Consider the following 17,515-nt stretch of genomic DNA (forward strand, 5'->3'; position numbering starts at 1 on the left):
ATGAAGAACCAGAGCACCGTGGTGGAATTCATCATCTTGGGCTTGTCCAACAGACACCGTTTAAACACCTCCCTGTTTGTGGTTCTATTAGTTATCTTCCTGTTAACCATAATGGGTAACATCACTGTTGTCAGCCTCTCCCTGGTGGACTATCGCCTCCAGTCGCCCATGTATTATTTCCTGAGGAACTTCTCTTTTTTGGAAATGTGTTTCACATCCGTCATCATGCCCAGGTTCCTCTACAGCCTCCTGACAGAGAGAAAATCTATTTCCCTCCCTGCTTGTTTCCTTCAGTTGTTGTTGTTCTTCCTCCTGGGCACCTGTGTATTTTTCCATGTGGCTATGATGTCCTTTGACCGCTACATGGCTATCTGCCGTCCCTTGCGTTACGGCACCATCATGAATGGCAGGGTCTGCTTCCAGTTAGTGCTGGGCTGCTGGGTGATGAGTTTTCTCTTAATGTTTCCTCCAACGTTTATGGTTGTGCTGTTACCGTTCTGTGGCCCCAATGTCATAAACCACTTCTACTGTGACACGGCCCCATTGCTCCAACTCTCCTGCAGGGACACGGGACACATTGAGGTGATGATCTTGGTTTCAGCAACAGTTATCTTACTTGGTACTTTAACAGTCACTATCGTTTCCTATGGCTGTATCATCTCCACTATCATGCGCATCCCGTCCACCACAGGAAGGAAAAAAGCCTTTTCCACCTGCTCCGCTCACCTGATGGTGGTTGTGATATTGTACAGTAGCTCCATCTTCAGGTACGTCCGACCAGGACAGCGGGGAGCGAGGGACTTTGACAAAGTTGTGTCCTTTCTGTACTCTGTGGTGGCTCAACTCTTTAACCCCTACATCTACGCTCTCCGCAACAAACAAGTCAAACAGGCTCTGAAGGGCGTCTGTGGCAGAGCATTTTCTAAATGTGTGAGGCTCTCATGAAAATCCCAAACCACAAAGATGCAGGAGTGAAGAGAGCATGGATGGTCATTTACTTCTTGCCAGGCTTCACAATGGGGTTGGTGGGTCCTCAGCAGTATATAGGGTGAATTTGCCTATCCATATCCAGATTAATAGATCATAAAGCCAGAAGGGCTGATTACGTCATCTCGTCTGACCTTCTGCATAAAACAGACATGAGACTTCCACCTAGTTAGCCTTGCATTCAGCCTAGTAACTTCTGCCTGATGAAAGCATATCTTCTTGATTTGCATCCAGTCTTGATCTGAAGACTTTAAGAGATGGAGATTCTATCTTTGGAGTTTGTTCCAAAAATGGAAATTAGTAGGTTTTTCTTGCTGAAATGAAATACAGAACAACATTCAGTTTGCGTTGAACTAAACACCTTTCCTTTCAGATCTAGCTACATTTTTGGACAAAATATTATTTGAAAAGAAAAAAATGAGATGTCATAAACAGATAGTTAAGGGTTAAAGTCTGTTTTACCTGTAAAGGGTTAACAAGCTCAGTAACCTGAGAAACACCTGACCAGAGGACCAATCAAGGAACAGGATAATTTCAAATCTCTGTGGAGGGAAGCTTTTGTCTGTGTTCTTTGTTGGCTCTGTGTGTTCTCTATTTGGATCTAAGAGAGGACAGACATGTCTCCAAGTTCTCCTGGAGTAGTTCCTACTATTTAATATTGAGTATTAATTAGAAAGGCAGATTAGTTTTATAATTTGATTTCTACATTTGTAATTGTGTGTTGCTGAAGGACTTTCTTTTTTCTGTACTGTTATTGCTTTTACTGAAAAAGAAAGGAGGGGGAATTCTCTCCAGAGATTGATAAGTTTAGACCCTGTGTATTGTTCCATCTTGGTCCCAATCCACGTACCTGATTGGGTGGTGGCAGCTTGTACCAGATCTAAACTAGGATTTTAGTTTAGAGATAAATTCATGCAGGTCCCCATTTTGGAACCCAACAGCTCTAAGTGGGGGTGAGACATATGACAGGAGAGATCTTTTCATTTAAAAGATGTTAAACTGAAAGGTTCTGAATTTTTCAAAACTTCTATTTTTTACAGAAGAAATTATTCATCTGAAAAAAAATTCCCCCACTCTGTTTGTAATTCCGACTTGTGTGGTTTTAACAATGTTTTAACCAGTCAATGGTTTTTGTTCTACCTTTCTGTGCTAGGGGCACTTCCTATGGAAAATGGATACAAGAAACACTTTTAGATAGTCAATCCACAGGCGGGATGAATGGCTCCTCACAGAGCCTAAAATGGCTCCTTAGTTGCTGAGATCTGTGCACATTTTATTGTATTAGTTACTTCATCTCTGGTACCCTGCCTTGCTCTGGTTGCTTGTACCATTTCCCTGTGATGCAGTATTGTTAGTCGTACTGTTTTCTCGTTAATACTGAGCTATTTGAACAGAGCTCAGCACCCCTTGCCACTGGGCATTAAACAGACAAAAATAAGAGCTCCAGAGCCTTGCAGAGCTTATAACTGAGTGAATAGTGATGTACAGTAAGGCGAAAGGTTTGGTTTCCTCTTAGACCTTGTAAGGGCATTTTTTCAAAGGCACAAGTAGAGATCGGGGGAAATCCTGGCTCCACTGGAATTTGTCTTTCTTCAAAGGTCCTTTCCCCAGCTTGTCTGCAGTGTCGTTGTAGCTGTGTTGATCCCAAGATATTAGAGACACAAGGTGGGTGAGGTCTTACATTTTATTGGACCAAAGGAGCTGGTCCAGTAAAAGATACTGCTTCACCCAACACGTGTCTCTAATTTTCCTCCCTCGTTGTTTTGGAAATCTCACCACTGCTTTGTGTTCCCCTGCTGGGTCCGCTCTTGACACTTCATCAAATCTAAGCAATCTGTCTTCATTTTATAGACCCACCACGTCCTAGCCAGACCCTACCAGTCGTCTCTCAGGCACTAGTGAGACATCGACTCTTTCCTGCAATTGGCCATTGATGCCAGCATGTTTTACCCCCTTTACATTCTCAAAGGAGCAGCTTCATGCTTTCCTCCATGCTGCTGCGCACTATTAGGAAGAGCACCCAGTAAACGTCTGCAAAGCTACATCACTGATCTTCAAACTCTCCTCTGCTGTGATTCTATCCACACAAACTTGACAGCTGTTTTGCTGAGTCCACTGTGCATCATGCTGATGACGGACGCTATCGCATAGATTTCCCATCTGATTCTTGTCTTATATTTTGTGACCTCTTCTGGGCAGGGGCTCTGGCTTTGTACTGTAAGTAGCACGATGGGACGCTGGTCTGAGACAGACATTTCTAAGCTTGTCAACAGCAGTTGTCTCCCCTAAGCAAATGGCTCACCATCCGCAATGGCAAGGCAGTTTCGTAGCCAAAGGCACACAAGAAAGTGATGTGACCAGCATCACATCTGACCACCATTGGCTGCTCTAATCCAATGGATCAGGTACACATTTTGCAGCTGGGCCTGGCTTTTCCCCGTGAGAGCGAGGGAGACTCAAATGGATGAGTTGGGGGATTGTAATCCTGCCTCTCAATCAATCAGTGAGAAATTGCACTCCTAGGCATGGCCACAATATAAATGATAGATAATAATAATAGTAGTATATGAAACCCAGTGGGAGTTTCTCCAGTGACTTCGATAAGGTCAGGATTTCACTGTAGGGGTCTAGTTCAAATTCACTTTCAATATGAGCAAGATTCATAACTGCCCTTCGTGCCTTTGGGAATTACCTGTGTACCCGTTCAGAACATTTCCCCAATGGAAGTGACTGAAACGAGGACCAAGAACTTAAAATCTCCCACATGAAACTCAATGACAAGTTATTCTGAGACAGCCTCATAGTTGGGGTCAGACACCTGGTTACTCCTGGTATTGTGCCTGGACACAAATGACATTGCGTGATGTGGTGTGACAGAGCAATAAGCTTCTACTCTCAATATGTTTCATTCTTTTGGGTCACCTTCAACTCCATTCCCCGGCCAACTGGTCCTTTAGCTATTTGGGCTCTGTGGTGCCTGGATGCTTTTAAAAATCCCATTAGGTGCCTAAATATCTTTACCAGTCCAGCCCTAAGTGACTTGCCTGAGCTTGTGGAGGGGTGGGTGGGAAAAGCAGGAATTAAACACTGCTTTCCCAAATCCTGTTCTAATATGTTAAGCACAAGAACATCAGTTATAAGGGCATCTAACTCTGTCCAAGTTTGCTGAATCTTTTCCCTGTCTTGCCACGAAAACAAGTGAGGTGGGAGATGGTGACAGAACCCATTGTCTTCTCCGTGTGGAAGAGAGACATCACATTTGTGACAGACCCAGACCAGTGGGGTACAGGAGTCTCGTCCTATTTGGTATACAGGAAGTGGGCGGGTGAAGCCGGCCCACTGCTAAAGGACCTCCTCCCAGCCTAAGGGGAGGATCCAGAGGTCTGGGATACCAACTAAGTACATGGGACAACAAATGAAAAAAACAGGATCGGGAGTGAGGTCATAGGGCTAAGCGAAGGGAACCTGATGGGGACACCGAGCAGAGAACCCCAGACAACGCCCACTGCTCCTTCAAGGCATCAAGGGAACCAGTGGACGCCGCCCAGAGGAACTCTGCCCGGATGCGTGAAGGGACAGAGGAGTGGAAATCGGCCCCACAGTCGCAGGAAATCCCGTCGGCCAACCTCCTCTCCCTGGTTTTGTAGCTGGCTAGTTTGGCCAGGGCCAAGAGGAGGTTGACAAGGAGATCCCGCGACTTTGTGGGGCCATGGATGGGGAGTGCATAGATAAACAGGTGAGGGGAAAAGTGCAACCAAAAATGCAATAAGAGATCCAAGAGGAGCCGGAACAGAGGCTGCAACCTGGCACACTCTAAATAAACGTGCACCAGGGTCTCCTTCATGCCGCAAAAGGGGCAGGTGTTGGGGACAGGGGTAAATCGCGCCAAGTACACGCCCATGCTCACGGCCCCGTGAAGGAACCGCCAACCGACATCCCCGCCGGGGCTTGGGACCAGGGCAGAATACAAGCTGGCCCACTGGGGCTCCTCACCCTCGAGAGGTGGCAGGAGGTCCCGCCATTTCGTATCGGGGCGGGACGCGAGGGTGAGGTAGTGAAGCGTGTGGAGCACGAGCACGTACAGATGTTTCCTTGGCGCAGTCTGGAACGGAACCGGCTGCAGATCGGGCAGCCGGCTCGCAGTGAAAGGGCGAGGGGGGTGATTGGGTCCACGGGGCAGGGGCCCGATATAAAGGTCCACGGGGCCCGGGGTGGGGGGTGGGCGGGGCGTACCCTCTCGCAGGACCCGGTCGAGGTAGGCCCGAGCAGCGGGCAGTAAAGCGGCCTTCACCTCCTGAAGTACGCGCCGGGGTGTACGACGTCCGGAGAGCCCAATGCGCTGAGCGAGCGTCAGGGGATCCAGCCAGTCTCCCCGGTCATAGTCCAGGAGGTCTCCGACCCTGGTGACTCACGCCAAGACCAGACTCTAGTGCACCACGGGAGACTCCGCCACCTGCACACGAAGCTGGGGGTTGTGTATCAGGGGCTCCGCGAGGAGATCAGCCCCCACAGTGGCCGCCACGGACCTGGTCGCTGAAAAGAGCTTCCAGATCTGGATGAGGTCTTGGTAGAAGACCGGCAGCCCAGAGAGGTCTCGCAGAAGACCTCTCGGATGGAGATAAAAGAGCCCTCGGAAGCGGCGGAGGAACGCCTGCGCCAATACGCTCCACGCCTGTCATAGGTCTCACCCCCACTTAGAGCTGTTGGGTTCTAATATGGGGACCTGCATGAATCCTTCTTCTAAACTAAAATCCTAGTTTAGATCTACTACGCTGCCACCAGTCAGTCAGATGCGTGGATTGGGACACAATCCTTCCCCAAAATCCTAGGGGATCCGAAGAGCCCCAAATTCATGGAGTTTTTACACCCAGGAGAAATAAACCATTCCCCCCTGCTTCGTCCCCCCTCCCTTTTCCTAGGAGAGACACCGGGATTTAACTACAGAGGGATACCTCCCCCTCCTCTTTCCCTGAGAATCCACCCAAGGAAAGACCAACCAAGTCCTTAATAGAAAAGAAAAGAATTTATTAAAGAATAAAAGAAAGTCACTGTCTCTGTAACCAAGATGGAACAATACAGGGTCTAAACTTATCAATCTCTGGAGAGAATCCCCCCTCCTTTCTTTCTCAGTGAAAGCAAAGTAACAGCAAACAGGAATAAAGAATTTCCTTTAGCAACCACACAATTGCAAATATAGAAAGCAACTCAAAAGACTAATTCGCCTTTCTAATTAATACTCACTATTAAATAGTAGGAACTACTCCAGGAGAACTTGGAGACATGACTGGTCTCTTTTAGATCCAAAAAGAGAACTCTAACAAAGAACACAGACAAAGGCTTCCCTCCACAGAGATTTGAAAAAATCTTGTCTCTGATTGGTCCTCTGGTCAGGTGGTCATCAGGTACTGCATGTTAACCCTTTACAGGTAAAAGAGAAATTAACCCTTAACTATCTGTTTATGACAACGCCGAACTACCCGCACCATACAGGAGCCTCTGCAGGGCCTGGAGGTGGAAGACGTGGACCTGAGTGCGCAGGCACTTCAGGCCCTGTCCCCCCTCCTCCAGGGGCAGGTGGAGGACCCCTGCAGAGACCCAGTGCGCCCCTGGCCAAAAGAACTCCAGAATCGCCATCCGGAGGTTGGCCAGGAAATCTGGGGCAGGGACCAGGGTGTTGAGCCGGTACCAGAGCATGGACAGGGCTAGTTGATTCAGCACCAGTGCCCTCCCTCGGAGAGAGAGGCACCGGAGTAGTCCTGTCCATTTCCGGAGCCGCTCCGTCACCCTGGCCTCTAAACCGTGCCAGTTCTCCGGCGGAGACGGATGCGTGGCAGAAAGGTAAACACCGAGATAGAGCAGCGGACCCGCGCTCCACCGGATGGCCTGAAGCGCGGGTGGGAGGGAGCTCCCCTGCCACCCGTCCCTGACCACCAGGCCTAAGCTCTTGACCCAGTTGACCCGGGCGGAGGAGGCTGCCAAGTAAATAGCCTGGCAAGACTCCACCCGCACCAAGTTGCCAGGGTCCTGGACCACGAGGAGCACATCGTCGGCATACACCGACAGGACCAGCCGCAGCTCCGGCTCTCAAAGCACGAACCCCGTCAGCCTCCGACGGAGGAGACAGAGGAAGGGCTCGATTGCCAGAGTGTACAGCTAATCCGAGAGGGGACACCCCTGTCGTACTCCCCACCTGAAGCTGACCGGCTCGGTCAGGGTCCAGTTGAGCCTGACCAGACACTCCGCGGAAGCGTACAGCACCTGGAGAAAACCCACAAACTGGGGTCCGAAACTGAACGCTCGCAGAGTGCTCAGGAGATACCCGTGGTCCACCCTGTCGAACACCTTCTCCTGATCCAGGGACAAGAGGGCGAACGACAGACCATCCCTGCACCCTAATTCCAGAAGGTCCCAGACCAGATACAGGTTATTAAATATCATACGGCCCAGAATGGTGTAGGTCTGGTCCGGGTGGACCACGTACGCCAGCACAGACCCTAGCCGCATCGAGATGGCCTTCGCAATGATTTTGTAGTCCGTACTGAGGAGCGAGATGGGACGCCAATTCCGTAAATCGCGGAGGTCCCCCCTCTTCGGCAATAAGGCGAGCATGGCTCGCCTGCATGAGAGAGGGAGGACCCCGCCCTGCAAAGACTCGGCACAGATGGTGACTAGGTCTGGGCCGAGGATGTCTCATAACATGCGGTAGAACTCCACGGTCAGCCCATCCATGCCCGAAGACATATTGGTGGGCATGCGACGGAGGGCTTCCGAGAACTCGGCCAGAGTGAGAGGCAGCTCCAGCCGGTCCCGGTCACCTGCGCTGACTGTCGGGAGTCCATCCCAGAGCACTTTGCAAGCATTAGGATCGGTCAGATCCGGTTAGAAAAGAGCCGCGTAGAAGGCCCTGGCCCTCCCGCACATCTCCGCCGGATCCGTGAGGGGGGTGCCGTCCTCCGCCAGGAGGCAGGTGACATGCTTCTTAGCCCCCCTCCTTTTCTCCAGGGTGTAGAAGAAGCGGGAGCCGCGATCCATCTCCCGAAGGAGGTGGATGCGGGATCGAACAAAGGCACCCCGGGCTCAATGATCCTCGAGGGCCCGGAGCTCCTCCCGCTTCTCCCGGCACGCTCCGCAGAGGGATGGATTCTCGGGGCTGGCAGCCAGACGCCTCTCCAGCTTCAAAACCTCCCGTTCCAACTGCTCTATCACCGCATCCCTCCGTCGGCTGGCGCCCCGGGTGTAGTCGCGGCAGAAGAGCCAGGCGCACACCTTCCCCAGGTCCCACCACCGCAGCGCCGAGGGAAAGGCGCGCCTCTGCCCTCGCCAGGCCAGCCAGAACTCCCGGAAGGACGCCACGAAGCCCACGTCCTCCAGCAAACTATTATTAAAGTGCCAATAGGCCGGTCCCAGCCTCTCCGCACAGAGAGAGGCCGTCACGGTGGCAAGGTGGTAATCCGAAAAGGGAGCCGGCCGAACACTGGAGGAATGGGCTCGTGAAAGGTGGAAATGTGACAGGTAAATGTGGTCCAGCCGGGAGTGGCGTTACCGATGGGTCTTCACCCAGATGAAGGTGAAGGTTGAGACGTCGTCCGGGTGGTGGTCGCGCCAGACGTCCACCAGGGAGTGGCGTTCAACGATCTCCCGGAGGACGTCCGCGGCGGCCAGGCACTGCTTGGTCCCCGAGCGGTCCCGTTCCTGGAGGGTGGTGTTAAACTCCCCGCCCAGGACCAGGCACTCACGAGGATCCAGAGAGCCGAGGAAGGCGGACGCCTGCTGATAAAAACACAACCTCTCCGGGCCTGATGTCGGGGAATAGACATTGACAAGATTAACCTCAAGCCCCTCCATACGGACCCGGAGGTGCAGCAGGCAGCCCGGCACAGCCTCGGCGACCCCCAGCACCTCGGGCCATAGGTCGGGGGAGAACAGGGTCGCCACTCCAGCCATGCGAACCGAGAGGTGGCTAAAGTAGACCCCGTCCCCCCACTCCAGCCGCCAGCTAGCTTCAGCTGCCGGATCCGTATGGGTCTCCTGAAGGAAAACCACAGAGTACCTCCCCTCCCCAAGGAAGGAGAGCACCTGGCTCCTGCGGAGACCCATCCTACAGCCCCGGGCGTTTAAAGTGCCTCCTTGTCCGGAAGAGACACAGAGGCCAGAGGAGGGAGTGTCAGTTTGGAGCTGGCTGGGGAAATGGGGAGAGACTCAGAACTTGGTTCTGGGCTCCCCACCCCGCAAGATGGACCTGACCGAGGGGTTCTGTTTTCTGTATCAACAAGCTCTGTTTAAACTGTGTTCCCATCATCTAATAAACCTTCTGTTTTACAGTCTGGCTGAGAGTCACATCTGACTGCCGAGTTGGGGTGCAGGGACCTCTGGCTGCCCCAGGACCCCGCCTGGGCGGACTTACTGCGGAAAGTGCATGGTGTGGAAGGGCATGCTGAATGCTCTGAGGTCAGACCCAGGAAGGTGTTAGCTTCTTGCCCTGGAGACAGTCTGCTCAGAGAGGAGGCTCCCCCAGAGTCCTGACTGGCTTTGAAGGAGTGGTTCCAGAGCATCCCAGCATCTCCTTCCACCCCATGCACTTCTCAGAAGTCCACACAGGCACTAACACTCCCTCCTCTGGCCTTTGTCAAGAAGGCTAACATCATTTTGGGCTGTATAAGTAGGGGCATTGCCAGCAGATCGAGGGACATGATCATTCTCCTCTATTCAACATTGGTGAGGCCTCATCTAGAGTACTGCGTGCAGTTTTGGGCCCCACATTGCAAGAAGGATGTGGAAAAATTGGAAAATCCAGTGGAGGGCAACAAAAATGATTAGGGGGCTGGAGCACATGACTTCTGAGGAGAGGCTGAGGGAACTGGGATGGTTTAGTCTGCAGAAGAGAAGAATAAGGGAGGATTTGATAGCTGCTTTCAACTACCTGATAGGGGGTTACAAAGAGGATGGATCTAGACTGTTCTCAGTGGTAGCAGAGGACAGAACAAGGAGTAATGATCTCAAGTTGCAGTGGGGGAGGTTTAGGTTGGATATTAAGAGAAACTTTTTCACTAGGAGGGTGGTGAAACACTGGAATGGGTTACCTAGGGAGGTGGTGGAATCTCCTTCCTTAGAGGTTTTTAAGGCCCGGCTTGACAAAGCCCTGGCTGGGATGATTTAGTTGGGAATTGGTCCTGCTTTGAGCATGAGGTTGGACCTTATGACCTCCTGAGGCCCCTTCCAACCCTGATATTCTATGATACTCTAAACTGACCACCAAATTTAAGTTGCGTGTTTTTCCCGTCAGGTGAGGACTCTGGGGCAGGGCTGGGGATAAGGAACTTGGGGTGCAGACAGGCTGCCCCAGGGCTAGGGCCAAAGAGGACTCCCCTCCACCCTCCCTGGCAGCAGCAAGCTCCAGGGGAGCGACCCCTCCTCTCCCCCGCAGTTCACTGCACATGCTCCTAGGGTCCCTCTCAGGTCCAGAAGGCCCACTCAGCTCCCCTATGGTGGGTACCGAGGGGGGAGGTTGCCATCACGTGTGGCCTCCCCTGCTGCCACCCCTCACCATAGCCTCACTGGGGATGGGGCTGCCCCTTGCCCAGCATGGTGCAGGAGTGGGGACTGCAGGGTGGTAGCTGGGAAGGGGCACAGTATCACAAAATTCACCTAAGCCCCAACTGCACAAGTCTAGGAAGCTCCCCTCCCCAGTGGTGTAGCCAGGTTCTAACATCAGGGGGAGCAAACATATCCAATTACTAAAAAAGATGCCAGCCAACATATCCAATTACTAATCAGGTAGTTCTATAACAGGCTGCCCTGACCCCATCACCCCCTGAAGCACAAGGTAGGGGTAGGCACCACCATGTTGTGCAACAAACACTTGACAAAATTACTGGACTTAGTGATGGACAATGCAGGCAGGTGGGTATTATGTCATTCAATCATTCAACCCATAAAATTGCACACATTTTGCCTCAGTGAAATTAAATATCCAGAGAATTACTGGGCCTGTGATGATGATGATGACAAGGGCTTGCTCACCTGTGGCTCCCCCTCCCTGGGCTGTGGAGGCACAGCCAGGCAGGTCTACATCTGCAGGCAGGCACCCTGCCTCAGGTGCAGCTCCCATGGGCCCTGCTAGCTACTAGACTGGGAGCCTCCCGGCCAATGGAATGGGCTGGGCTGGGGGGCGGAAGGCAAAGGGGGAGATTGTAGGGAGCTTTGGAGGAGGGGAGGCAGTGGGGGAGGGGAGTGGGCTGGCACAAAGGGGAGGGCTCTTTGGAGAGGAGTGACAGGGGCACAGGGGTCATTGGGAGTCTCTCGAGGGGGCAGAGGGTTGTGTGGGTCTCTGTGGGGCAGGGGGCTGTGATGGGCGGAGCCAGCTGCAACCTGGGTCTGCTCTGCGGGGGGTGTTGCTATAGTCCCCTCAGGAAGCCCCCCCCCATCCTGTGTATTTTATACCAGCCCCGGGGTGCCCATTGCTGCTCCTTTCCCCACTCACAGCTCCATCTGTCTGTCCCCACAACTCCCCCGGCTGTGTCCGTCTGTCTGTCCCACAACCCCCTGGCTGTGTCCTGGTGTCTGTCTGTCCCACAACCCCCGGCTGTGTGTGTCTGGCTGCCCCCACCACCCCCGGCTGTGTGTGTCTGTCCCCCTTCCCCCCCGCTGTGTGTGTCTGTCCCACAACCCCCTGGCTGTGTCCTTGTGTCTGTCTGTCCCACAACCCCAGGCTGTGTCTGTCTGTCTGTCTGCCCCCCACTGTGTGTGTCTGTCCCACAACCCACAACCCCCTGGCTCTGTCTGTTTGTCCCCACCAACCCCCCTCCGGCTGTGTCTGTCTGTCTGTCTGCTCCCCGCTGTGTGTGTCTGTCCCACAACCCCCCCCGGCTGTGTGTGTGTGTCTGGCTGCCCCCACAGCTCACAGGCTGTGTCTGTCTGTCTGTCCGTCCCCCCCCCCCGTGTGTGTCTGTCCCACAACCCCCTGGCTGTGTGTGTTTGTCCCCACCAACCCCCCCTCCCCGGCTGTGTGTGTGTGTGTGTGTGTGTGTGTGTCTGCCCACAGCTCACAGGCTGTGTGTGTCTGCTGCTCACAATGGCTGCCCAGGGCTCAGCCGCTGCCTGTGGCTCGCTCCCCCTCCCTGCTGTGGAGGCGCGGCCAGGCAGCTCCGGCACCGCCCCCGGCAGCTCCCATTGGCTGGGGTTCCCAGCCAATGGGCTGGGAGTCCAGTTGCTCCTGAGGCCCCTCCCGGGAGCTGCTGCTGCAGTGAGTGAGAGTGCCGGGTGTAGCAACGCGGGGACCCCCAGCACAGGGCCTGGGGCCCAAACATTGGTGGGGCTGAGCCCAGCTCCTGGATTATTGGTGGGGCCTGGGCCCCACGGGCCCATATAACTCGCCGCCCCTGGCTGCACTAGAGTAATCAGGAACCTGCTAGAACCAATTCAGGCAGTCAGGCTGATTAGAAAACCTGCAGCCAATCAAGGCAGGCTAATCAGGGCACCTGGGTTTAACAAGGAGCTCACTCCAGTTTGTGGTGGGCGTGTGAGGAGCTGGGAGCAAGAGGCACGAGGAGCTGAGAGTGAGAGGCTGTGCTGCTGGAGGACTGAGGAGTACAAGCGTTATCAGACACCAGGAGGAAGGTCCTGTGGTGAGGATACAGAAGGTGTTGGGAGGAGGCCATGGGGAAGTAGCCCAGGGAGTTGTAGCTGTCATGCAGCTGTTACAGGAGGCACTCTAGACAGCTGCAATCCACAGGGCCCTGGGCTGGAACCCGGAGTAGAGGGTGGGCCCGGGTTCCCCCCAAACCTCCCAACTCCTGATCGGACACAGGAGGTGTTGACCCAGACTGTGGGTTCCACCAGAGGGGAAGATCACTGAGGTGAACAAATCCCCCAATAAGCGCAGGATCCACCAAAGCAGAAGAGGAACTTTGTCACACTTTGCAATGTTCTTCCCTAAAACTTTCAGTAGAATGGATCAGACTTGAGTTCTCTCAGTGTTGTCAGCAAACTCATCAGCTAATTTGTCTCAGAGGTCCCACCTAGCAATGAGGGACAAGAAAACCAGAGTCTACAACTGTTATAAATGAGGGATTATTTGACAGAGGCAGTGATCACTCAAGTTTATCCCATTGTTCTGTTACATAGAGAGGCATAAATCGGCAGACCTCTTTTGGAGCATCTCAATTCAGCACCTGCAGCCTTTGTGTGATAATTTTGGTTCGTGTTCCATGTACTCCATCATTGCATGGTCTGAGTGAGAATGCACAAGGTGTGATTGCAGATTGGGATGTGAAAGAAATCATGGTCTGAAGAACTTTGTGAGTAATCTTTTTTTCTTTTGCTTTTGCTTTGTTTTGTTTTGGGTACAAGATCGAGACCACCTGTCTGGGATGTGTTAGGAAAATAGGGTCGCTCTCCTAAAATTATTCAGTCTTATTGTGAAACAAGACACAAATGTACGGCTATGACAAAAAGAATACTCAGGGGCCAGGGAAGTCGAATATAGATGTGAGAATATTATGAGAAATCGGCTAGATGACCCCTGTGGTCCCTTCTAATGCTGTGGTTCTATGGTTCTATATGTAGGGGTAACACTTATAGTAACAGAGGTAACAGCTGCCAGTTTTTAATGTCTAATAACGATCACGGCACTGGTGAGATCAGAGAATGAATTTCAAGGTGCACATTGTGGAGGTTTTGCAGATGTGTAAAGGGTATGCAACTCGGAGGTTTCCTTTCACCTTAGGATACAGAATGCTGCTATCTCCAATGCCTGGGATTCCCCATCCTCCCTCGGCCAAGTGTTCCAGCACTGAACTATCCTTATAGTTAGACATTTTTACCTACTATCTAAGGCAACTCTCCCTTGCTGCAGATTAACTGCATTGCTTGTCCCACATTCAGTGGGGGTGGAGAACAATTGATCTCTGTCCTCTTTATACCGCCCTTCACTTATTCAAAGATTAAACATGCCTCGTTTTTTAAACCTTTCCTCATGGTCAAGTTTTCTAACCCTTTTAGCATTTTTGTTGCATTCTTCTAGACACTTTCCAACTAGTCTGCGTCTTTCCTAAAGTGTGAAATCCAGAACTGGCCACTGCACCCTAGCCGAGATCTTACCAGGGACAACTGCCTCCCTGTTAATGCACCCCAGAATGATATTAGCCTCTGTTTGGTAACTGCATCTCATTGGATTAATCTTCAATTTGTGATCAGCTCTAACTCCCAGAATCTATGCAGCCTCCTAGCTAGTTATTTTGCTCATTTTGCACTTGTGCATTTAATTTCTTTCTTCCTCAGTGTAGTACTTTGCAGTTGTCTTTACTGAGTTTGATCTTGCTGAATTCAGATTAATTCGCCAATTTGTCAATGTAATTTTCATTTCTAATCCTGTCCTCCACAGTGCTAGCAACCTCTCCAAGCCTGAAAAACCATGCTCTGAAGTATCCCTAGTCTCTGTTTGTCAGAAGCTGGGAATGGACAACAGGGGGTGGATCACTAGATTAATCCCTGTCCTGTTCATTCCCTCTGGGGCACCTGACATTGGTCATTGTTGGAAGACAGGATACTGCGCCAGATGGACCATTGGTCTGACTCACTGTGGCTGTTCTTATGTGGTGTCATCTGATAATTTTACAAGCATAATCTTCCCTCCATTATCCATATCATTAATGAAAATATTGAATTGTACTGGCTGCAGGACAGATCCCTGCAGGACTCCACTAGATAAGTTACCACACTTTGACAGTGAGCTGCTGATGGCTTTCTGTGAGTAAAGTCTTTCACCTAGTTGTGAACCCTCCTTATAGTAATGTAATCTTCGCCATCATTCTCCAGTTTGCTTATGAGAATGTGATGTGGGACTGTGTCAAACACCCTACTTAAAATCAAGATACATCACAGCTACGGCTTTCGATCTATCCGCCAGACCGGTAATGCTGTCAAAGAAAGAAATTGCTTTGATTTGGCATGATTTATTCATGATAAATCCATGTTGATTTTTACTTAAAACCCTATTATCCTCTAGCTGCTTCCAACTTGTGGCTTAATAATTTGTCCCAGTGTCTTTCCACGTATTGAAGTTAGGTGGACTGGTCTATAATTCCTAAGTCCTCTTCATTCCTGTTTTTTTTTCCAGATAGATACTATTTTTCATTTAATCTTTGACAGTTTGACTAAGAAACGAGAATGATACACACTTGACGTGAGACACTTTACCTGAATTACAAAGTGGGTACCTGCCAGGTCTCCACCAGGAATTGTATATGGTGCATCGTTGAGCGGGTGTATCTCTGGTGGAGTCCCACAGGAATCAGTTCTTGGCCCGGTGCTTTTTGAAAAATATTTATCAGTGACCTGAAAGAAAAGCAAAACAAACACAAAAGATGAGCAGTGCTGGTACTTAATCACTGGAACAACTTACTAAGAATTGTGCGTTGGATTCTTCACCCTTGGAAATTTTTAACATCAAGATTGTCTGTCCCTCTCAAGACTATGATCTAGGTCTCTAGGTCAGAGAAGATGATTACAGTGGTGTCTTTGGTCCTTATAATCTAGGAATACATGAAAAATTAGGGTAAAATATTCTTATTATTAAATTATTTTCATTCTTTCATCCCTTCCAGTTCTCTCTCTCTCCCCTGCCCCCTTAAAGTATCAAATATTCTCCTCTAAGATCCTGTCTTTGGTTCTGGTTTTCCCATCAGGTTTTACCCATAGAGCCCAAGTCTACTGGGTACCCAGCTCCCATTGATGATGTGTATTCTATTGATTTACAGAATTTTTCCTGCAAACATTCCATTCGCTCTGTTTTTGACGTGCTTCTTCATTTTTTTCTTTTAAGAATGATCTGAGAATGAAGAACCAGAGCACCGTGGTGGAATTCATCATCTGGGGCCTGTCCAACAGCCGCCGTTTAAACACCGCCCTGTTTGTGGTTCTCTTAGTTATCTTCCTGTTGACCATAATGGGTAACATCACAGTTGTCAGCCTCTCCCTGGTGGACCATCGCCTCCAGTCGCCCATGTATTATTTCCTGAGGAACTTCTCTTTTTTGGAAATCTGTTTCACCTCCGTCATCATGCCCAGGTTCCTCTACAGCCTCCTGACAGAGAGAAAATCTATTTCCCTCCCTGCTTGTTTCCTTCAGTTGTTGTTGTTCTTCCTCCTGGGCACCTGTGTATTTTTCCATGTGGCTATAATGTCCTTTGACCGCTACATGGCTATCTGCCATCCCTTGCGTTACGGCACCATCATGAATGGCAGGGTCTGCTTCCAGTTAGTGCTGGGCTGCTGGGTGATGAGTTTTCTCTTAATGTTTCCTCCAACGTTTATGGTTGTGCTGTTACCGTTCTGTGGCCCCAATGTCATAAACCACTTCTACTGCGACACGGCCCCATTGCTCCAACTCTCCTGCAGGGACACGGGACACATTGAGGTGATGATCTTGGTTTCAGCAACAGTTATCTTACTTGGTACTTTAACAGTCACTATCGTTTCCTATGGCTGTATCATCTCCACTATCATTCGCATCCCGTCCACCACAGGAAGGAAAAAAGCCTTTTCCACCTGCTCCGCTCACCTGATGGTGGTTGTGATATTGTACAGTAGCTCCATCTTCAGGTACGTCCGACCAGGACAGCGGGGAGCGAGGGACTTTGACAAAGTTGTGTCCTTTCTGTACTCTGTGGTGGCTCAACTCTTTAACCCCTACATCTATGCTCTCCGCAACAAACAAGTCAAACAGGCTCTGAAAGGCGCCTGTTGCAGAGCATTTTCTAAATGTGTGAGGCTCTCATGAAAATCCCAAACCACAAAGATACAGGAGTGAAGAGAGCATGGATGGTCATTTACTTCTTGCCAGGCTTCACAATGTGGTTGGTGGGTCCTCAGCAGTACATAGGGTGAATTTGCCTATCCATATCTAGATTAATAGATCATAAAGCCAGAAGGGCTGATTACGTCATCTCGTCTGACCTACTGCATAAAACAGACATGAGAATTCCACCTAGTTAGCCTTGCAGTCAGCCTAGTAACTTCTGCCTGATGAAAGCATATCTTCTTGATTTGCATCCAGTCTTGATTTGAAGACTTTAAGAGATGGAAAATCTTTCTTTGGAGTTTGTTCCAAAAATGGAAATTAGTAAGTTTTTCTTGCTGAAATGAAATACAGAACAACATTCAGTTTGCGTTGAACTAAACACCTTTCCTTTCAGATCTAGCTACATCTTTGGACAAAATATTATTTGAAAAGAAAAAAAGGAGAGATCCTTTCACTTCAAAGATGTTAAACTGAAAGGTTCTGAATTTTTCAAAACTTCTATTTTTTACAGAAGAAATTATTCTTCTGAAAAAAAATTCCCCCACTCTGTTTGTAATTCCGACTTGTGTGGTTTTAAATAGACAAAAATAAGAGCTCCAGAACCTTGCAGAGCTTATAACCGAGTGAATAGTGATGTACAGTAAGGCGAAAGGTTTGGTTTCCTCTTAGACCTTGTAAGGGAATTTATTCAAAGGCACAAGTAGGGATCAGGGGAAATCCTGGCTCCCC

General features: G+C 50.4%; 2 protein-coding genes across 2 annotated transcripts; both read left to right on the plus strand.

Annotated features, from left to right (window-relative positions):
• On the plus strand, positions 1–945 carry LOC123348809 (olfactory receptor 49-like). Its single transcript, XM_044986453.1, has one exon. The coding sequence runs from the start codon at positions 1–3 to the stop codon at positions 943–945; it is 945 nt and encodes a 314-aa protein (XP_044842388.1).
• A 14,875-nt stretch (positions 946–15,820) lies between these two features.
• On the plus strand, positions 15,821–16,765 carry LOC123348812 (olfactory receptor 49-like). The gene has a single exon (XM_044986455.1). It carries the CDS (start codon positions 15,821–15,823, stop codon positions 16,763–16,765), a length of 945 nt encoding a protein of 314 aa, XP_044842390.1.
• The last annotated feature ends 750 nt before the right edge of the window (positions 16,766–17,515 follow it).

Source organism: Mauremys mutica, chromosome 13, assembly GCF_020497125.1.
Source record: "Mauremys mutica isolate MM-2020 ecotype Southern chromosome 13, ASM2049712v1, whole genome shotgun sequence".
NCBI classification, from domain to species: Eukaryota; Metazoa; Chordata; order Testudines; family Geoemydidae; genus Mauremys; species Mauremys mutica.

Bases quoted from the DNA above. Each gene is read 5' to 3' on its own strand.
- LOC123348809 (XM_044986453.1), top strand. From the start codon at position 1: ATGAAGAACCAGAGCACCGTGGTGGAATTCATCATCTTGGGCTTGTCC.
- LOC123348812 (XM_044986455.1), top strand. From the start codon at position 15,821: ATGAAGAACCAGAGCACCGTGGTGGAATTCATCATCTGGGGCCTGTCC.